The sequence below is a fragment of the Harpia harpyja genome, chromosome 13, assembly GCF_026419915.1.
Source record: "Harpia harpyja isolate bHarHar1 chromosome 13, bHarHar1 primary haplotype, whole genome shotgun sequence".
Lineage (NCBI taxonomy): Eukaryota > Metazoa > Chordata > Aves > Accipitriformes > Accipitridae > Harpia > Harpia harpyja.
The window spans coordinates 15,857,655-15,877,531 of NC_068952.1; the positions used below are offsets into that span (position 1 = coordinate 15,857,655).

General features: G+C 39.5%; 1 protein-coding gene across 2 annotated transcripts in view; it reads right to left on the minus strand.

The window, feature by feature from the left end:
- LRPPRC (leucine rich pentatricopeptide repeat containing) overlaps positions 1-17,898 on the minus strand; it is a 93,833-nt gene extending 75,935 nt beyond the window's left edge. The window contains exons 1-7 of one of the 2 annotated variants that reach the window (XM_052806343.1): positions 17,763-17,898; positions 6,260-6,462; positions 2,584-2,706; positions 1,758-1,879; positions 1,610-1,668; positions 777-863; positions 172-298 (exon numbers count right to left, since the gene is read on the minus strand). In XM_052806343.1, the coding sequence (XP_052662303.1) occupies positions 172-298; positions 777-863; positions 1,610-1,668; positions 1,758-1,879; positions 2,584-2,706; positions 6,260-6,462; positions 17,763-17,851 (810 nt within the window). In that variant the 5' untranslated portion in view covers positions 17,852-17,898. Of the gene's footprint in view, positions 1-171; positions 299-776; positions 864-1,609; positions 1,669-1,757; positions 1,880-2,583; positions 2,707-6,259; positions 6,466-17,762 lie in introns of both variants that reach the window. The other variant, XM_052806342.1, reaches the window with a different exon arrangement.
- Between the last annotated feature and the right edge of the window lie 1,979 nt (positions 17,899-19,877).

Consider the following 19,877-nt stretch of genomic DNA (forward strand, 5'->3'; position numbering starts at 1 on the left):
CTTTCAGTTAACCAGCTATTCAGGTAAAAAAAAAATTTATTTAATTGCTGCAGACTAGGAGGAAACAAGTTATAAAATTCAGTATTATTCCTCCTGCCTGGATAGAAAGCATTCCAAAGTTAAATTGAACAAAAGATAAACAAGTTATATTTAAACTCAAACTTGCAATACCTTTTTGATGCTATCAGCATCACCCTTTTCAGCATACACATTCAGCAGTGATAAATAGGTGTCTGGACCCGGTTCAACACCTGCCATCCTCATCACTGAAAGGATATTTTCTGCACTCTTCATATCTCTAAAAGAATTCAAATGGAAAACCTTTGGTAGATTTAATCATAATGATGTTTATTGTGACTTCCACATTTCCTCATTAAATTAATTAGAATTGGAAACAAAGACTGCAATAAGCATTGAGAAACTTATTTTAAGTAAGCAAATCCTGAAAGGTGAGAGTGCAAATCCTTTAATGATTGTATTACTTAACATACTCTTTCAACACCTGAAAAAGTTCAAAACTAAGTGCAGTAAATTTCTTTTTCAAACAGTACAAAAGTACAGTAATTTATCTTGAACTTCAAGATTTTTAGACACAAGAAAAATCTACTTCCTTTGTTAAATAGCCCTGTTTTGCTTCAAAAATGTATAGACAGTCTTCTATACATTTTTATTCAAAACCATCACACTATTCTGCAGCATGTAATTTTTCTGTACAGTATCACTTTATACTGTAGTAAAACAAAAAGAAAACAAAATAAAATGGTATTAAACATTACCCTGATCTTGCATGACCTTTCACAAGGCTACTGAATACTGCCTCAGTGATGGGGAGATCTTTGGTCTTCATAAATCCAAGAATCTTACTGCAAAATACAAGACAATGAATGATGAGATTTTTTTTCTTTTGAAAAGATAAACTACTGACCTATTGCTGTGCTGCTGGACAAGTAATATATCATCAAACAAAACCAAATCCTGATGTCGCCGAGCAATTACATTTGGGGATGCTGCATAACATGCTCATAATTTGGTCATTTTCATTTTTTCAGATGAATTGTATTTGTCACTTTGAAATATGCAGACGCAAGGGTGCGGCTGGGCTTTTTTATTTTTATCTTCCTTTTACTTATTTCTCATGCCCAACAATCACACTGTTGCAACTTAACCTTACTAAAATTAAAATGTTAAACAGATATCCAGCAAGCCCTGAGTAACAACGACAATAACAAAAACCAGAATTACTCCTATTTGCTCCTTAGCCCACTTTGTTCTTAAATGCCTTTCCCAGTAGCCATTTTCTCACATAGGCAGTAAGCCTTCATAACCTCACACTTTTTCACACTGGCTCTAGAACAAGTTATTTTCTGAGCAACTTGAATACAATTTGATTTGAACACACTGGTCTATCACTTATTTTTATTTTGCTTGTACAGGTTCCATCTGTCTCTAAGAAACTGCTCTTCAGTGCTTGGTTAAAATATAGTTGAAGTCCCTCCTTGCTTTGCTCAATTTATAAGAATTACACTGAAATGAGTCTTAACATTAATGGTAAGGAATATTAGAAACAGGTTTTGTGGAAATCCCTTTAAACATAAATGCAAAAGAATACCTCGCTCCTTCAATGTCACCCTCATTGCAATAAGCAGCAATCAACCTCTGGTATGTAACCTACAGAAAACAAAAGGGGAAGTTAACAATTTCCATCCAATAGATGGATACTACTATTAAGAACGAAGATATCATAAAAGGGTACCTACTCGATTGGGCTGCACATTAGCTTCCTCCATTTTAGCCAAGAATTCTGTCGGAGAAAATTTGTGCTCATTCTGAAGGTAGACTTTAAGTAAAGCATTATAATGACTTGTATCATACACAGCACCTAAGAAAATATTTCAACTGGTCAGTGAATGTAGATTCTCCAAATTCAACATGATTTTATGGCTCAGGTAATTAATTTCACATCAATTTTATTCCGTATGAACTTAATGGACTGCTTCCTTTTATCCACCTTTGAAATATCAGACATCTATTTAACAGCACACATGTTTATAAAAGGCTAAAACATAACAAGAGCACAGTAACATCAATGCTCGTGTGCATGCTATTCCACAGCATCTACAGCTGTATTTATTTTAGAGATTCAGCAATATTACTATCAAGAAGCAGTTCAGCTATGCAACATCTACAGATAAATAACTTTAAAAAATCATCTGCTAAAATAGCTGGCAGCACTAGGAATACTCAGCCCACCAGATATCAAGGTAACATCTAACAGAAAAGTAAAATACATTCTTACAATAATCAAAATCAAGCAAAAGTCCAATTTAAGCATCTTACAAAAAAAAAAAAACCAAACCAACTCTTTAGATTTATTATTAACACCCCTAGATGTCAGTATAACTCCCAGAATAGGAAATAGGTCTCTCACCTGAATACTAAAACCTAACGTTTATTCAGTAATGAATATTTGCTGTTATAATCTAACATTTAAACACTATTAAAATACATTCAGTCTTCTATTACAAAGAAAGTAACTAAAGCACATAGCTGTTCTTGAAAGAGGGACTAGCAAAACCAACCTACCTAGTTCTTTCATCTTGTCCCATATCATATGGGCTAGTTGTGTTCTTTCAGGTGACAGTACCTCTGGTAAAAGAGCACCACAACTTCGCAACAAAAGCAAGGTCTGGTTACTCCCTGGACACCCTGCAAGTAGAACACAACCACAAATTTCTTTATAAGTAATTATGCAATAATTATGCATTTAATATTAGAAAAAAGAGTTGAGACTGACCCACTGAATTTAAGCATTTTGTGTAAAATAGAATCTTCTCCAAGACTGAAGATTCTTACTGAACAGGATACCCAAATGATTAAACAATGACACTATTATGCGCTATCATGAAAAAGATTCACAATAAAACATGCCATTCAGTACAACAACAACCTCAGCGGAGCAGAAATTTTTTACAAGTACAACACAAAATACTAAACTCAGATGATCTTGTACTTTAAATTTCCCAATCCAAGATCCATAGATCATTTCATCCTAAGAGGGACATAGCTTTCTGGTAAATTTCTAAAATGGCAAAATACTTCATACCAATTCCATACTACTCCAAAACTGGTATTCAGAGAGATTCCACATTTAAATTTCCATTTCCACTTCTGCTCATGCTCAATATAAAATAAATGAGATAATTTACATCTAGAGAATAGTGAAAGAAACTGTAAGAATGTCTACCTTCTCTGACTTCTGCACTAACCCCAGAATGTCAAAGAAGTAACTATAAACTCATCTGTCTTTCTTGAACTTCACTACTACTCCTGAGGCAAAGGAAGACAGAGCTGCAGCATCTATCACAGATTACCCAATAAACTGAAGACATATTTTTTTCAATCACATCTTTATATGCAAACCCAGCAATTTCTAATAAAAAGGAGAGTTTATTTAGAAAGCAGCATACTGTAAAGAAAAAAAAAGGCAAAAAAAGTTCTCTATTCCTTTATCACAGAGAAAGGTAAACTTCATAAGTAATTTCATCCAACAAGGAGCAAGATAAATGCTCACATACAACATAAATGATGAAGAAAAATCTCTAAGGTTTTCTATCTCAGAGACATACATGCAGACTTGAAAGACTAAGACCTCCAAAACGACTTGAAGTCTGAAGCATCACTAATGCTTTGTAAGTTACTTCCAAATCATCATGCCAGTATTCCAAAGTTGTGTGCAACCCAGCATAGAGGGAGCTGTTGCCAGTAAAGATATCTCCAGTTGTGATGATCACTGTAAGTGCAATTTTTAATTATACAGAGCTGTAGAAACAGCTATACAGCTGTAAAATAATGGCAAAATAAAGTAAAAAAAAAAAAAAAAACCAACAGCAGAAAGCTATATGCTGTCTAGAATTAGATCTTCAGGTACCAAAAAGGACCAGCAAATCTAGGATACCACATGACTACTGTAAACTATGTTTCAAGAGCACATTCTACAGCAGAAAAGTTTTCTTACACAGAGTAAACTCATCTGGGAAGAGACACAGGTAGTAGTGAGGGAAAAAATAAGCAATAATGAGAAAAGAAGAGAAATAAGTTAAAACATTGAGACGGCATAGGTACAAATTGCAAATGGGGATTTCAACTTCTGGAGACATAATAGAGTGGTGAGATAAGTCATACTCTACTAACTTTTAAATCCCTGCACACAATTAGTTCATGCAATAAAAACACCAACATCTCCAGTTTCACAATGCCAGTGGTACACTAGTGACTGAATACCTTGAAAGGCAAAAGAAACAGGAAAAGGTTTGGCAGTATGAGTATGGAAATATGCAGGACGAGATCTAGAGCGAGAACCTTCTTTGGGCATTTTTTGTGTTGTAATTAGAAATGGAAGAACAATACAAACACAGACAAATCTTTTTAAGAAATCAATAGTAACTAACCTCCCACACTTTTGCTAAATTATTTCATTTTTTCAACATTATTAATAAAAAAAGGACTGAATTTTTCATATGGAAATATTTGTCATTTATTTTAATACCATCCTAGTTAAATCTCTTGTGAAGTTCTACACTTTTTTTTTTTAAATATACTTACACAGCCAAAGGAAACCACTATAAGCAATTAATCTTTTTGTTAATATGACTTCCTAAAACCTGTAACTAAAGATCATGAAGAACTGTGATTTGCAGATAAGCTTAGAGACATAAAATCTTGCCAACCCACACTTGCAAATTATAAGTTTATACCCAAAAAAGACAAAGCAGTCAGAATCAGAAAGGATATCACAAGCAAAGAGAAAAAACTAAGTTCAACAGAAAGAGAGCACGAATTGAAGACTCAGTTTATAAACAGTAAAACACCAAACTTGCAAAAGCACAATCCCAGGCATACAAGCCATTAACAGTCCAGAGCAATGCATAGCAAAGTTTAAAACAAAACAACACATGCTGTCATTGATAAATATTGGCAGTACTACTTAGTGAGTATATTTAGCAAATATCTCCATTGATTCATCCTAACTAGTAACAAACCTCATCAATTGCGATAGCTGGTTTGCAAAATATTAATATAGTCTGGCTATTTTTAGCCAAAGGGGTATTGAATCTGTCAGAATGAACAATTGTCCTGGTTTCAGCTGGGATAGAGTTAACTGTCTTCCTAGTAGCTGGTACAGTGCTATGTTTTGAGTTCAGTATGCGAAGAATGTTGATAACACTGATGTTTTCAGTTGTTGCTCAGTAGTGTTTAGACTCGAGTCAAGGATTTTTCAGCTTCTCATGCCCAGCCAGCGAGAAAGCTGGAGGGGCACAAGAAGTTGGCACAGGACACAGCCAGGGCACCTGACCCAAACTGGCCAACGGGGTATTCCATACCATGGGACGTCCCATCTAGTATAGGAACTGGGAAGTGGGGGCAGGGATTCGCCACTGGGGGACTGGCTGGGTGTTGGTCGGCGGGTGGTGAGCAATTGCACTGTGCATCATTTGTACATTCCAATCCTTTCGTTATTGCTGTTGTCATTTTGTTGGTGTTATCGTTGTCATTGTTGGTTTCTTCTTTTCTGTTCTATTAAACCGTTCTTATGTCAACCCACGGGTTTTGCTTCTTTTCCCAATTTTCTCCCCCATCCCACTGGGTGGGGGGGAGTGAGTGAGCGGCTGCGTGGTGTTTAGTTGCTGGCTGGGGTTAAACCATGACAACAATGCCTCAGCTGTTTATTTTTGTTGTATCAAAAAAAATACAGCTTTCTTGTACTGAATGACCACAGCTACCTGGGAATGCGGAAACTTGGGGATCACCTCCACATTTCCCTGTATAGTTCCATTTTAAAACAAATAACCTCTTAAGGACAGCATGGTTGATTACAGACATTTTCAAAATACACTGTGTAAAATAGATAGACATGATCCCTGTTCAGAGTGCACAATACAGTTATATGAGGAAGGTGTAACATTACCAGATTAAAAATCCACAATAAGCAAGGCAATATGATAAGATTTCTTAAAAGTACACTGAATTTTTACATGACTTTCAAATTCCCAAAGACAAAAAACCTGGAAAAGTAAACATGTACATTCAAAGCAAAATAACATCTCTACAGCATTTAAAGTCTGTTGATCAACATATGCAGCAGATTAAACAACAAAGACAAAATATAAATCAGAACTCTTTCAATTAATTTCCTTGGTTTGATGAATCATTATATTGCAGCTCTAAATTTAGCTTTTATTTTGTTTTAATTGGAACTTACCTGTCTTGCATATTTCATGGAAGATTTTTAGTAGAAGGACTTTAGGGATGCGGCCAGTTTTTCTGACAGAGTTATCCAGTTTATTTAATGCCCAGTCAAACTGCCAGGTTCGTCTGGTTTGAATTTCTGAAATTGGTTCTTCTTTAACACTTCCCTCCTGTTGAGGTGCAACTGTAAGGAACCGTATTTGGTACATAATGTTTCTGCTTGAATAAAAACAAACAAACAAAAAACCAGAGTTTACACTTCTGTAAGTCATCTTGCAACGACACTAGTCACACAATGTCAAAAAGATAAAATGCACTTCTTGCTGATGAACACTTTCTCAAACACATTCCATGTTGATATAAACAAACAAATACCGGTCATTCATTTCTGTGTCTTTCTACTTAAAAAGATATAGTCATGTATATTTTCTCACAGTGACAACTATTTCTCTGAGATTTTCAGTTGGATTCACCTCATGAGTTAAATGGTTCAAATACTATTCCCGCAAAAATAAAAATTTTGAAGTCATCCAAGTGCTATGAAAGTCTATTGTCCCATTACGGCTTCTCACAAAAGCTCTCACGTGCTTTTGAAAATCACTCCAAGAACAGTCACAGACATCTCTTCCAGAACACAGCAAATCAAGGCAGCAAATACTACCTTTCTTTTCAATTAAAATACACAAAAACTAACGAGAGGCCTGCGTTTTAAACAATGGCTTAAAGAACAATGAGATCATTCCCCATTCTGCAGAATTTACATTATGAGCATGAAGCATCCATTCTGCAATGTAAAGCAAACATCAACACTGGATTTGTTTAAATATTTATTTTCTCAAAATAAAGTGTGACAACCAGAAACATAATGAGAAAGTGTTCTTATTCCTACCAAAACAACAACAGCTTGCCAATTTTTTCTTTTTTTTTTAAAAGAACAAGTTGATGTACATAAGAATAAGAAAATAGTATTTGTGCCGTAATGGAATTGTGAACAGCCTGTGCAGGTAAAATTATCATTACACACAAGCATTTTTGGAAGTCTCTTCTCAATTATCCTTATAACTGCATAAAATAAAACAGACTATCCTCCTCCAGAATCCTATACGAAGGAAGTAATACACACTGGATGGCAAAAGGAAGATTCAGCAACTTCTGAAACTGCCCTCCCTCATATCTGGCTCTGTAGACACCTCTTCAGCTAAATTTCTGTAAGGTCTCTAGACTAGTTTTAAAAAACCTAGTTGTACTCCCTGCTGTTAACAGATGCTTCAGGAATCCCATGCAGTAACAGCTGCACATTTTGTTGAAATGGCAGCCTAGAAGTGAGGAGTACTGGCACTCTCTACAAAGTTATTTTCCACACCTGGAGCTTTTTCACAGGTATGTCTGCTGGTTGGTTTCTCACCAACCAGTTTTAGTTTAAGGCCCTAGGAGAGGAAACCTAGTGGAGGAGAAAAAGCTTGCTGGCAATTCAGTGTTTCAGCAGCACTGGCAGCAAGCTGCTAGATGGCAGAAAAATCATCAGTGGGGTGCATGCATATCAGTGTGGTGGAAAACAGACTGGTGGTTTACTATCTGGTTGCCTCTTGTGAGTAGTAAGTAGCCCAAAGACCAGCTTTTTCCTTGCTGTTTGAAATCCTGATTTAATAACTGAGCAGGCCATAAGTTCTAGGAGTAAAATTCTTTAAATAAAACCAGCCTGAAGCAGAATCTCTTTCCTAATAGAGCTGTGAAAAGTTTAGAAGATGTTTTATTTTTGAAGGCATTAAAAAAATTCTTTAATAATGAGGAACCTTACTACCATTTGGCATTATCTTTTACAAGCAGGCAAGTTTTACACTGCCTAATCTCCTCAAGTTTCCTCCTGAAGAATGTTCCAGATGCCAGCAAATTATCTGCATTTCGACTAGGGAAAGGACAAGGAAGAAAGAATTGGAGAAGAGGAAAAAAAGACTGCCAAAAAAGGAGAGATCCCCTCCTTCAGTCTGAGTTCTACCTCCTTCTAGATGCAAGTTCCCACTGATTCCTTTGGGCTAGCTCCCATTTTATTCAGACCCCTCTGTGAGCTTATTTAACTCACTAACCTGGCACAATACCAATTCAGCCACTTCTACAAAAAAGCAATTACTGTTCCATCAAGTTAGAGTGGAAAGGGCTCACAATGTCCAAAAGTCAACAGAATGGACCAGAAAAAAAGAAATGGAGTAGGAATAGGTGGCTAGAATCAGAGGAACTAGGAAGAAAAAGAAGAAACTGAAACACCACTTTTGGTGGTAAGCAGCTCATCAGATTAATGCTATCAAACTTCTTTTTTTGTTACTAATAATGCCATCTCTCACTAGAAGTATTTCCCAGGGTGTCATTTTCCCCAATTCTTTCTTTCCTTTTCCAATTCTCCTTCTACCTCATCATATAACCAGAGACAGGGTACTTTCCCTAAAACAGGAATCATTAGACTAATTAGAGTAAAATCCAGTAGTACAAGGTAAGAATAACAGTAAAATACTAAATCTTAAGTCCTCTTGGTGTAAAAACCAAATGAGATGTCTACAATTTAGATAACTTCAATACTCAACTATGAGCTAACCACTGGATAGCTGCAAGAATCAAACAGTACAGATTGCAAGTTCTTTGTTTTATCTTAACGATATAGATAAAGAAAGAAAATAGTATCATCCACTCTTATATAGCCATTAAAAAAAGCTACTTGAAAGGTTTTCAGAGTACTTCAAGTCAGGTTGGAAAAATTCTTTGGAAGCAAGCAGCAACACAGGACTTACTGTCTTTGTGACACAGAAATTTATACTTTGATTTCCCTTAACAATCAAAGCACAAGTGGACAAAACTCCTGTGCTTCAGATTAAAATTGTCTTTTTCTATAAAAATCTGCTATTCTTTTATAGTATCTTGCAGATTATTGAACTATATCTTATGCCACATAGCACACTTGTAACCATAAATTAATTGGTATCTACAATTCTTAAGTCCTGAGCTGTTTTAAGAAAGCCATCTTTCTAAGATTCTCCATGTGTCAAAAGTCACAAACATTTTAAAGTACTTGCATAGCTCCATCAGATTAAGTATGAAGATAAAAACAGTATGTGCATGCTCAAATATGCTGGTTAACAGCATGAGAGGACTCTACACTTACATTTGTTCCTAAGCTCTCCCTGCTTAGCGTTTAGCATGATGCTGTTTATAAGTTTAGAATATTATACTATATCAATTGCTACAGTTGTACACTGTAAAATATTATACTCTTATATGAAGGGTTATTTTCATACACTAACTTAACCTTCTGAAAGATCAGCAGAATTGGACATTTCCAATTACACACACAGATATTATCAAATATGGTACTTGGGAGAAAAAAAAAAAAATGCTAAGAGCTCACTATGCTAAAAGATGAAAGACTGAGCAGACCAGAAAGACAGCTTTCAAAGAAACACAAACTTAAATTAAGTAACACAGGATCAGGTTTGAATTCAGGCAATCACGTGAAGGACAGAAGAATGCAGTAGACTACATACTTATTGAAAATTTATACTAATGACAAAACCTCCCCAAGAAACAGAAAAAGAAGCTAACAAAATAAGCAGTTATCCACGCGTCAGGAATCTTCAACAACCTTGTGCGATTCTTCTTTAATTTTTAGAAGTTGAGAAAACACACACAATTAAGGGGAATAAAAAAAAACCAAGGATAAAATCAAGAAGGCCATGTTAACCATTTCAGTCACATAAGTCACACAAAAAGGCAGCAAGAAAGGCTTCTAAATATAAGGAAGATGATTTTAGAAAATACACACACCTCTTAAAATGGAAAAAAATTACAGATCATACACTGTTTAGCTTTCAAAAAAATGTTAATTGCAACCATACTATGTAAATTTTAACCATTTTGCCATGACTGAATTTTAACAAGGACATGTGGGTGTAGGTAAGAATAGGGAAGAATGAATGAACTAAATAATTTCTGGAAACATTAAGATATGTTATATTTAAGATACATTAATGGGCCTTACTCAACCTCCAGTCCTTTGGAATTACCTTCAAAAACTCATGAAATTTTTGAGAAAAACAGAAGCATAATCAATAAAATATACAGATTGATGTATAGGCTTTTGGCACCATGTTACCTGTCGATCTCATAAGCAAAACAAGGAGATACAATGTACTTTTAGTTATAAAAATATAGGTGCAGTAGTTGTATAAAAAAAATTTTAAAAATATATAAAATGTGCTGATCAGGGTTTGTTGCAAAATTGGGAACATATTTCGTAGGATTCTAAATTAAGCTATCTCCTGACCCAACTGGGAAGAGACTGGTACAACCCATGTCCATTCAATAATTTCATTAACAATTTGGATGACAGAAGAGTTAATAAACTTATAAAATTTGTAGACAACACCACAACGGTGGCAAAGTCTTAGGAGGAGAGCCTCAGACTTCAGAGTCATCTTGACTACTTGACATAATGGTCTGAAATCAACAAAAAGGAAATTCAATACAGACCAAAGAAAGTTCTAAGTTTTGGACAAAAAACAAAGGCAGAAATGTAAGATGGTGTACAATTGGCTAGACAACAGTCCAACCAAAAAAGTACTGAAAATGAGCCACTGATAAACATGAAACATCACATAGCAAAAAAGAAAACAATTCTTCAACTCCTAACAAAAGCAACATAGATAAAATACAGAGAGAATGATTCTGCTTGTCATGGTGTGTTTACTCAGAAAAACACAAGTTTAAAAGACCTATCTACCCCATCCCACTCTCCAAATAAAGAAGCAACTGTGCCTAATCCATCAGACATCACACTGGTAATATTAATTGTTCTAATATTAATTATAATTAAATATTAGAACAGGATACCTTGACAGTCAAATCTTCTCATTTGGAAGCTTATAAAATAAGATTGGGTTGGGGGGGGAGGGAACTATCGCACATGACCTTGGCATTGCTGATCCTGCCTCAGTGGTAGATGTTAGAGTATATAATCTTATGATGTAACCATATTTTTCCAATTATTTTAACTAACTTTGTTCAGAATTAAATGCTATGCTACACAGCAAAATGCATGACAATTCTCCAAGGATTGCAATGGGTGCCAAGTATTTACTTTCATAAATTACCATTAAATGGTACTTTAAGATTTTCTCCATGTGAAACATTATACTTGCAAGCATGTGAAGCTGCACAATAAACTTCAGATCTGTTTGGATTAGCAACCTGATTCCTCCCCAACACATGCAATTTCTCTTTACTATGCTTCAGAACTCTGTTTCTTTGTACCTACCCAGAGAAGCTCAAAAGGATACATTAAGCCCTATAAAGTGATCTCTCTCCTACTCCCACAATCACAAGATTAGAAGTAGCCTTCCAGTATTTGAGCCTTTACATAACTGTACCTTTACACCATTTTCAGCTTTGTCTCTACAACTGTGAGGATTAAAAATTTAGACCTTGCCTACATAGGAGAAAAGAACCAATTATATGTTTGTAATCCCAACACAGAACCACTCGCCATTTAGCCGTAACTTTTGATCTCCAATTTAGCTTACAAAGTCTGGAAAGTAGATGAAGCTAAACTCATAAAAAACTCATGCTGAGATGAAGTGTGCATGGGGAAATTTATACTAAGTTAACTAGTAAAATATTTCTATGTTTGCAAGAGTTTATGAGAATCCCAGTACCATACTCACATGTATTTACATGGTTTCCATATTTCTAGAGCAGACTAAAGGCGGTGCCTTTGATTCCCTAAAGGAACAAATCTTACTCACCAGTCTGAGTAAAAAGTGTCCCATCTTTCCCAAAACTCAAAAAGTAGGTGGTTTCGGTGATCTCCCTGGTAGCAGCAGAGAGTTTACTTTCTGTAAAACTTGACCAATTCCAAACATTCAAAAAAGGATTACAGAGCTACCATACGGATATTTGCCTCCCTTTATCAGAGCCACACTAATGTAGTTGCTACACTTTTTCTAAGAAAAGTACTGAATATTTTGTTACATTCTTTCTAAACTAAACAGGCAAAAGGTGTAGGAAATAGTTTTCAAAATACAAGCCATACTCTAAGTAGAATAATGGTAAACTTAGGAGTTAAAATTCACTACCATACATAAAAGCACTACAGACTTAACAGTCATTAAATTTACTAAACATAAGACTAAATATACCACCTGAGATCCCAGCATGATTCACATGACTGCTAAACAGTATTTCCACCAACTTAGCTATGGTCACATAAAAAAAAAAAAAAAAAAGGCCACAATGTTCAGGCCACTGTATCCTTGTTCCAATGAGATACAGTAGGATCCTACAAGAAGAGAGAAAATGTTATGCTTTTTATGTAGACTGAGAATATCTACTTAGATATTCTTGGAGAATATCTAAAAACTTTGCCTAAGTGATTCACAAGAAGCAAAGCAGAAAAACCTTGCTTTGTGCTATTTCTTAGGAAGTCTCTACACATTTTATGTCCATCGGTAAAACACATACAACTACAACAACAGTGCAGCTTGTGAAACTTTACTATGACAGAACATTGTTTCAGTATTACCAAAAGCAAGTCTACTCAATGCCTCCTCTGCATTTAAAGCCCATTAATTCTATCATTTTGCTAATATAAAGTAATTAAGCACTCAATTCTAGATTTTTGTCCACTGGTGATGGACTGCTGAGTATGACAATCGATAGCCAAAAGCAACTTGTTTGCAGCCAATTAAAAAAAAACAAGTACCATGCCTTAAACCATGAATCATTTGGGGTTTTTAATTTATGGCTTACCCAAAGCTCAAATCAAATCCCTCGGATCTGAAATAGGACTCTTTAAAAGGGTATTCTCCTTCCCATCTCACCCACTTGCTTCAGTCTTGTACAAACACACCACAACGTACCAAAAGTCAACCGTCTTTACAAAGACAACTTGAAAAGCACTGTACATGGTACCCTCTTATCAACTTCCTCAGCAATCACTCCTCTGAACAGAACACATCAAAACTGATATTTAAACTCACTGGAGAGAATCTCAAACTAAAGAAGTGACAGCAAGGCCAAAGATGCCTTGCGAGACTTGCAAATAGAGATTTCACTTGATCTTCCTGCTTAGCTATACTTTTATGATCTATGCCTTAAGAGACTAATTATTCTCCTTTTCTCTGAGGACAGATAGGGTGTTGACATCAGGATGAGTATCCTAGCACTCATACATCTGAAAGTGCAGTTCAGCAATACAGCTGAATTGATCTAATATCACACAGTCATCACGCAGGGTTCCCTCTTCTTTTGCCCGTGGTCCCACCCTTCTAGACTTCATCAGTTCCTTACCTGATCCAATAAAACCTGGCCATCTGCCAGAAAACTTTTTCCTCACAGTCTAGCAAATGAAATCAGCCCAGTAATAGGTCCACGGAGCACCCTGATTTAGAGCAGGACAAGCTGGCCAGCAATGGGAAGGTGGTCAGTGTGAGAAAAATGGAGCAGATACCATTCCTCCCAACACTAGCTTTACCACAGCAGCAAGCTGTAACATCAAATCATAACATAGTCACCTAGATTACGTAGAATAAAGTCCGCAAAAGATATTCTGATAATTCAAAATCTACTCTGAACGCTCGTCAACTGAGAGGTTTGTTACAGCATTCTTGACAGACAGCTACGAGCAGCAAATTTAAGCATCTCTTCCCTTAGTGAAGCTTCTATGAACAAAGTTCCAGTAAATAACTTGTACCACATAAATCAGCGCAGTGCTAAAGCGTGCTGTTGTAGATCTGAAATTTGTTGTATTGGTCTGTCATAGCTTATTTATCTTGTTATCATTGCATGGCATGAGAGTGATGTCATACAGCTCAGCATATTTCAGATTTCATACTAGACGCAGAAAAGTGAAATAGTAAATTTGCCTTAGATCCAATTTGCTACTCAACCACCCAATGCAATTGGACCTCCATCTACTGTCCTAACCCACTTTCAGAAGAAGTTTAGATTAAACTGACAAAAAATTAAATGGGAAACACTCCCACAGTATATTCCATTGGCTCAACTACGGTGCAGCAACACGCAGCAGAGCAACAGGAACCATCGGTCACTGCAGGGAGACTATCTTATTCTAGCATATCCACTCTGCCCAACTGTGATCAAAGTCATCACTCTACCACAGATGTACTTGAAAGTACTGACACATAATTTGAAGCCTTATTTGCATGAAGAGCCACTTCTCTGTCCAGCACATATCATACTGTCTCTGAGCAGAAAAGCAACATACTCTGAGAGCCTCTAAAATTACACAGCCTCTAAAATTACAAGTAGCCCGACCATCATTTCTGTATTCTACAGTTCAGCAGCGGTATTTAGGACCTCCTTGGAAAAACTGAAGCAATATAATGCTTTGATAAAATCTCTGCTTGAATGTGAACGGTTGCTGTTTCACATCTCTAAAAAAATGAACAGATTTGCAACTTTTCTGTGAAAGTCTCAAATCTGCCTCTGAACTGACTGTATTCTAAAGCAACTGTATCAAGTACATATAAACATATAGTCATTTACCCAGTTCTCTTGCAAAATGCTGGATTATTCATTGTTATTTATTTACTCTTAAAACTGTGGGGCTTTTTCCCCACTATTACAATTAGAACTTCTTCAATAGTCTCTGGAATTTGCTGCAGCGTACTGCATTTCACTCTCAAAATACCATCTCGAGACCTTAAGAGCAAGTACAGCAAGTCTCAATGATGTCCATATGTCGTTCTAGTTCTTCAAAAGAGGTCCATTTCCAGAGGGTAAAGCTTAGGTAGAAAAAAAACCCCAATGAATAGTTACTTAAGGTAAAAAAATGAAGTAAGAGTATATGCTTATATGTGCAATTTCAGTTCATAAATGTTAGCTCTGCTTTACACTTTGGTCCTAGAGCATCACTTGCGCGCTAGGATGCCTAAACCCATACAGTAAAGTGAGAGTAAGACAAAGATTTTAGATGAAAAATTATCTTAGGAATTAAATTACTGGACAGAAAGAATGCACAAAGTTAGGTGTGCTGCTCAGTCTTACTCCAATATAATTCACAGTTTAGACTGAAACCTAAAAGCTATGAAATAAATACCACTGCTGTTTCCTGTGAATGTGTTCTCTACCAAGCACCTTTCTCAGAGTTAACTAAACCTAGCCTGTGAATTAAAAGAGTTTTTAGCATGATCACTAAGCTATCCCACATATGACCCCATTTATACATGAAAATATAGAAGAGTATAATTTGTTGCAAGAAAAAAGTATCATTGGGGTTGGGGGGGAATCAACCTAAAATCCAAACCCCAGCTGTTGGAGCCAAATTATCATCACATAAAGCACTTTTCAAGTTCTTTCCAGAAACGCAGTTCTAAAAAAAAAGTGCTGTTAGTCCTTCGTCAAGTCATACATGAAGTTCTGTGAACATTACATCTTGCAACAAACTAATTTAGGAAATTAAGCTAATTTAGGAAATTAAGAAGAAAACAAAAATCAGCTGAATTACCACAACATAGAAAAGTTTATTCATGATTTGCCACTAACTATATGTGTGGCTCTGTTGCCAACCATACAGCAGATGTCTTCCCAGCTCCTGGTCCTTCCTGCACAGGTCTGCTGCATCCTTCGCATCAACTTCATCATTTAACAATCTGTTACACTTCAACCACTAAAACCAGCAGAAAACTACATACTTTTTTAGGTAAGATTTCTGTCAGGCTACTGCATAAAATCAGCTCACAACAGGTTCGATAAGCACTAAAGCTAGTGCAGGTAGCAATAACCTCCTTATTTTGCTGGTGAGACTTCCCTCTAGCAGTTCTCTTGCTGACTCTCATCTGTTCCCATCCTTTCTCCCGAATCAGCTCTGGAACTCACCAATTCCTCTGCTGAACATACTTATTTATCTAGAATGGCAGAACACTGTTCTGGTTTTCTACCAGGCATTAAGTTACATTGACTTAAGTGGGACCACCAGAGCTATAACAAGGCACAAGCTCCTTCCCACCTACTCGCACTGGATCCTCACTAAGTTTGGCAAACACTGGAAGAAATACAGCAAACATTCACATCCTTGGAGTAAACAGATCTAAACTTCTATTTAGCTAGGCATTTATATTCACAATTATTTATAATTGTTTTGTTTAATTTTATACAAATTTTTAGTTAACAATTGTTATTATAATCACAGCAAGTCACTTAACATAAATGAAAACTAAGCATCTCAACTCATTCCCAACTCCCTGTTTTAAGGCTTAGAAACTGGACATGGTGGAAACCAAAAATCTAACCCCATCAAGGCTCAGAAATCATAAACAAACCTTTCTGTCATTCATAGACTGTTTGAGAATTTGTTGACAATGAAGTAACCCCTAATGTTAAAAAAGTTTGCACAGATCTTCATGTAGTTGTAACAGCATACTTGCTACACGAAATACAAAAAATAAATACCAAACTCTTTGACATAGCTATAGTCTGCACAAGGTGCCTCCTTCTTAGGACAAGTAACTAAGGAAAAAACTCATGGAAGCAACTAGTTTGCCTATATAACAGAATGCTAACATCGCCCTGGTGATTTATTAAAAAAAAAGCGTAGGCAAAAAACCATGAAATATCATGTTTCCTACAAACAGGGATTCTGACCTGTTTGTTCATGTATTCAGGGCTGAACCTTTTGCACTTCTGCATCCAAGAAGCATGTGCTCAAGACAAAACACATCCCAAATGTGGAGCTGCAGTGCACCACCACTGGAGAGAAAGCTCATTCTCCCAAAACTAACGGTTTTTTCATTTAAAAAAAAAGATGTACTCGTGTTAAGGAAGGGCTGCGTCTCCAGAATTCCTGCAGGGCACCAACCACATGCGAGCGTGGTCAAAACAACGACAGGGATGCACGCAGGTGGGGCGAGTTTTCCACCCTACCTGCGTGATGGAAAAGAGAGAACCACAGCAAAGGAGTTAAAGTATTCCTCCGGATAACAGACCCAGCGCAGTCTGACGGGCACGGGGAAGAAGCCCAGATTCCAGCTGTGCGGCTATCTGCACTCTAGCGCTGATTATCTCCGCCGGGTCTCCCCCTCGACTCCCCCTCTGCACCGTTTGTCCCACGACAGCGGTACCGTCCAGAGGACAGCGCCCTTTGCTCTTTACAGAGAGGAGCGCACTCTGCTTTCGTTTGAGCCCGACCGCGGCAAGTGGCGCTGCGGAAGGAGCGGGCCGCCCTCGCCGGAGGGAAGCGCGGCTCGCCCGCGGCCTTCGACCCTGACCTAACCCTGCCGCGCACAGGCGGCGAGAGGCCGCCGGGCCGGGCCGGGCCGGGCCGCGGGGCTCCCGCCAGCAGCCCCGGAGTGGGGGTGGGGCGGCGGCGCAGCAGGGGCCAACGGCCGCGGGCGCGCGAGGCGGCCCCGCCGGCGGTGCCCTTGGGCACGGGGACTGCCGCCTCAGCCGGCCCCGCCACGCCTCCCGCCGCCTCGCCACCGGCGAGCGCCGGGCAGCCCCGCGGCGCAGGGTCTCACCTGGCGGGGACCGCGGGCGGGCGGAGGAGGGGCAGCAGGCGCGGACAGAGCGCCCGCAGGCGCCCGGCGGAGCTCAGCAGCGCAGCCATGACCGCCGGACGCGGAGGAGCACGTGAGTCGACGACGCGTTACGGCGCACGCGCACCAGGGGGCGAGGAGGTGGTAGGCGCCGGCGCTCCTCCTCCGCCGGCCCACGTGACGGGAGGAACCATTCGCCGCAGGGGGGGGGCCGCCGGCCCCGCTATCGGAACGGGCCCGCTCAGGCACCAGCGTGCTTCTAATTCCCACCCCGCGCTAGTGGTGGGACATTCCACGCAAGGCCGGCGGCGCAGCCTCAACCCCGGGTTGGGTCGGTCGGCAACCAACCCGGAATTGCTCCGGCGGAAGGCGGCCGGGAGGGCGCTGTTAGCTGTTGGGGGGGGGGGGCAGGGCGGGAAGTGCGCGGGCTCGGCGCGTCTGGCCGCGCTCCTGGAGGCGGAAGGGAGCAGGGGGGAAGCACCGACTTTCTCAGCAGCTTCTCCCAGGAGTTGGGCACCGCTTTGCGCGCTCCTCCGCGCAATTCCGGCTGGCCCGGCGGGGTCTCGCGGGCGGGTAGCGCCCGCCCTTGCTCGCGGAAGGAAGTCACGTGGGCGACGGGGCGCGCGCGGGCGCGCGGCGCTGTCTTTCGCGGCGGGGCGCTCGCCCCGGGCAGCCGGGTCCCGCTGCGCCGCCCCTCTCCTGGGCCTGAGCGGCGAGGGGAGGGGCGGCCCGCGCCTCCGGGGGCTCTGGCCCCCCGGAGCCCGGCCGCGGCTGTCCGGGGCGGGGAAGGCGGTTCCCGGCGGCTCCCGCTCGCTCAGGGTTTAAGGCGGGACGGAGCTGCCGCTCGCTGCCTGTGGGTGGTCAGACGGCACGAGAAACGCGGCAGGTGGCGTGGAAATACGACACACACAAAAAATCCCTCGGCCTGCTCCTGTCGATAATAAGAAAAACTCCGTCATCAGCGTGCCGCTAGTGCGCTGGCACGTGTCGCTCCAAGAAAGCAATACTTGCGTAGTTGGGCGGGGGAAGCCCGTGGTGGCGGCCAGCCTTCGCTGGGCTACGGGGAGGGGAGGGGGGGGCTCCGAAATCTTGTCACCCCCTACTTCCTTCTGGGAACAAAATGGGAGTGGGGGGCAGAGGGAAGGACCTTGATTAAAAAAACTCTCTAATGGTAAATCTCTGCCTGAGCTTGGTTATGTCTACTAAGATGCTCTCTGCATTGATGTTTCATTTTAGCATGCAAGTTAAGCTGGTTCCCATGACATAAAACATAACTTGTAAGTACTTATCTAAGTTAAAGTGCATGTTTTCATACAAAAACTGGAATTGTTTTTCCCATAGATTGCAGATACTTGCTCTGGGGAACAGATTGATTTTTATCAAATCGACTACAATCAGCCATTTCTGATCACACTTTACTTGGAAAGACTTGTGAAGTCTCCTCATCAAAATGCGACGGGCCCGGTTTTTAAAAGTTACAAACACCCATTTTTGTTATTTGTAAGAAAGTCCTGGATGTTCAACACTTGTCAAGCTGTAAGGCATGAGTTATGGCTAGTGAGCCAGTATTTGTAAGGTTACTGCTTGGCCTGATTCACTCTGCCCTGGGAATTTACTCGTACCATTAATAATTCCCAGGAGACTATCCCTGGGGATAATAATTAAGCAGTGGCAGGTTATGTTCCAGGGCTCTGGAGCTGTGTCTCTAGTACTGAATTTCTATTCTCTACAACAGTTTCAGACCATGCCAGACAATTGCCTGGCATAGTTTGAGGAATTTGCATCAGTCATCTCAGGCCTGTTGTCAGTAGGTGGTTTGGTGATGGCCATGCTGTGCTGGAGGGTGGGAGGATTTAAAAGTAAGGACCCTGGCCAAGCTCTCCTGGTCAGCTTGAAGACCACAGAATGGTTCTGGTTATTTAAGGTAATAGATCAGCATTGCCTACGTGCATGCTACCTCTGCTGGAACTTGTAATTTCTGATAAGGTTTCTGCTAATTTCATTGAGAGTTTCTTCTTCTTAATAATTTTTAAAACTGAAATGAAGTGTGACATGGAAATTGCCAAAGCAAGACTTAAAATAACCTGCGGTAATTAG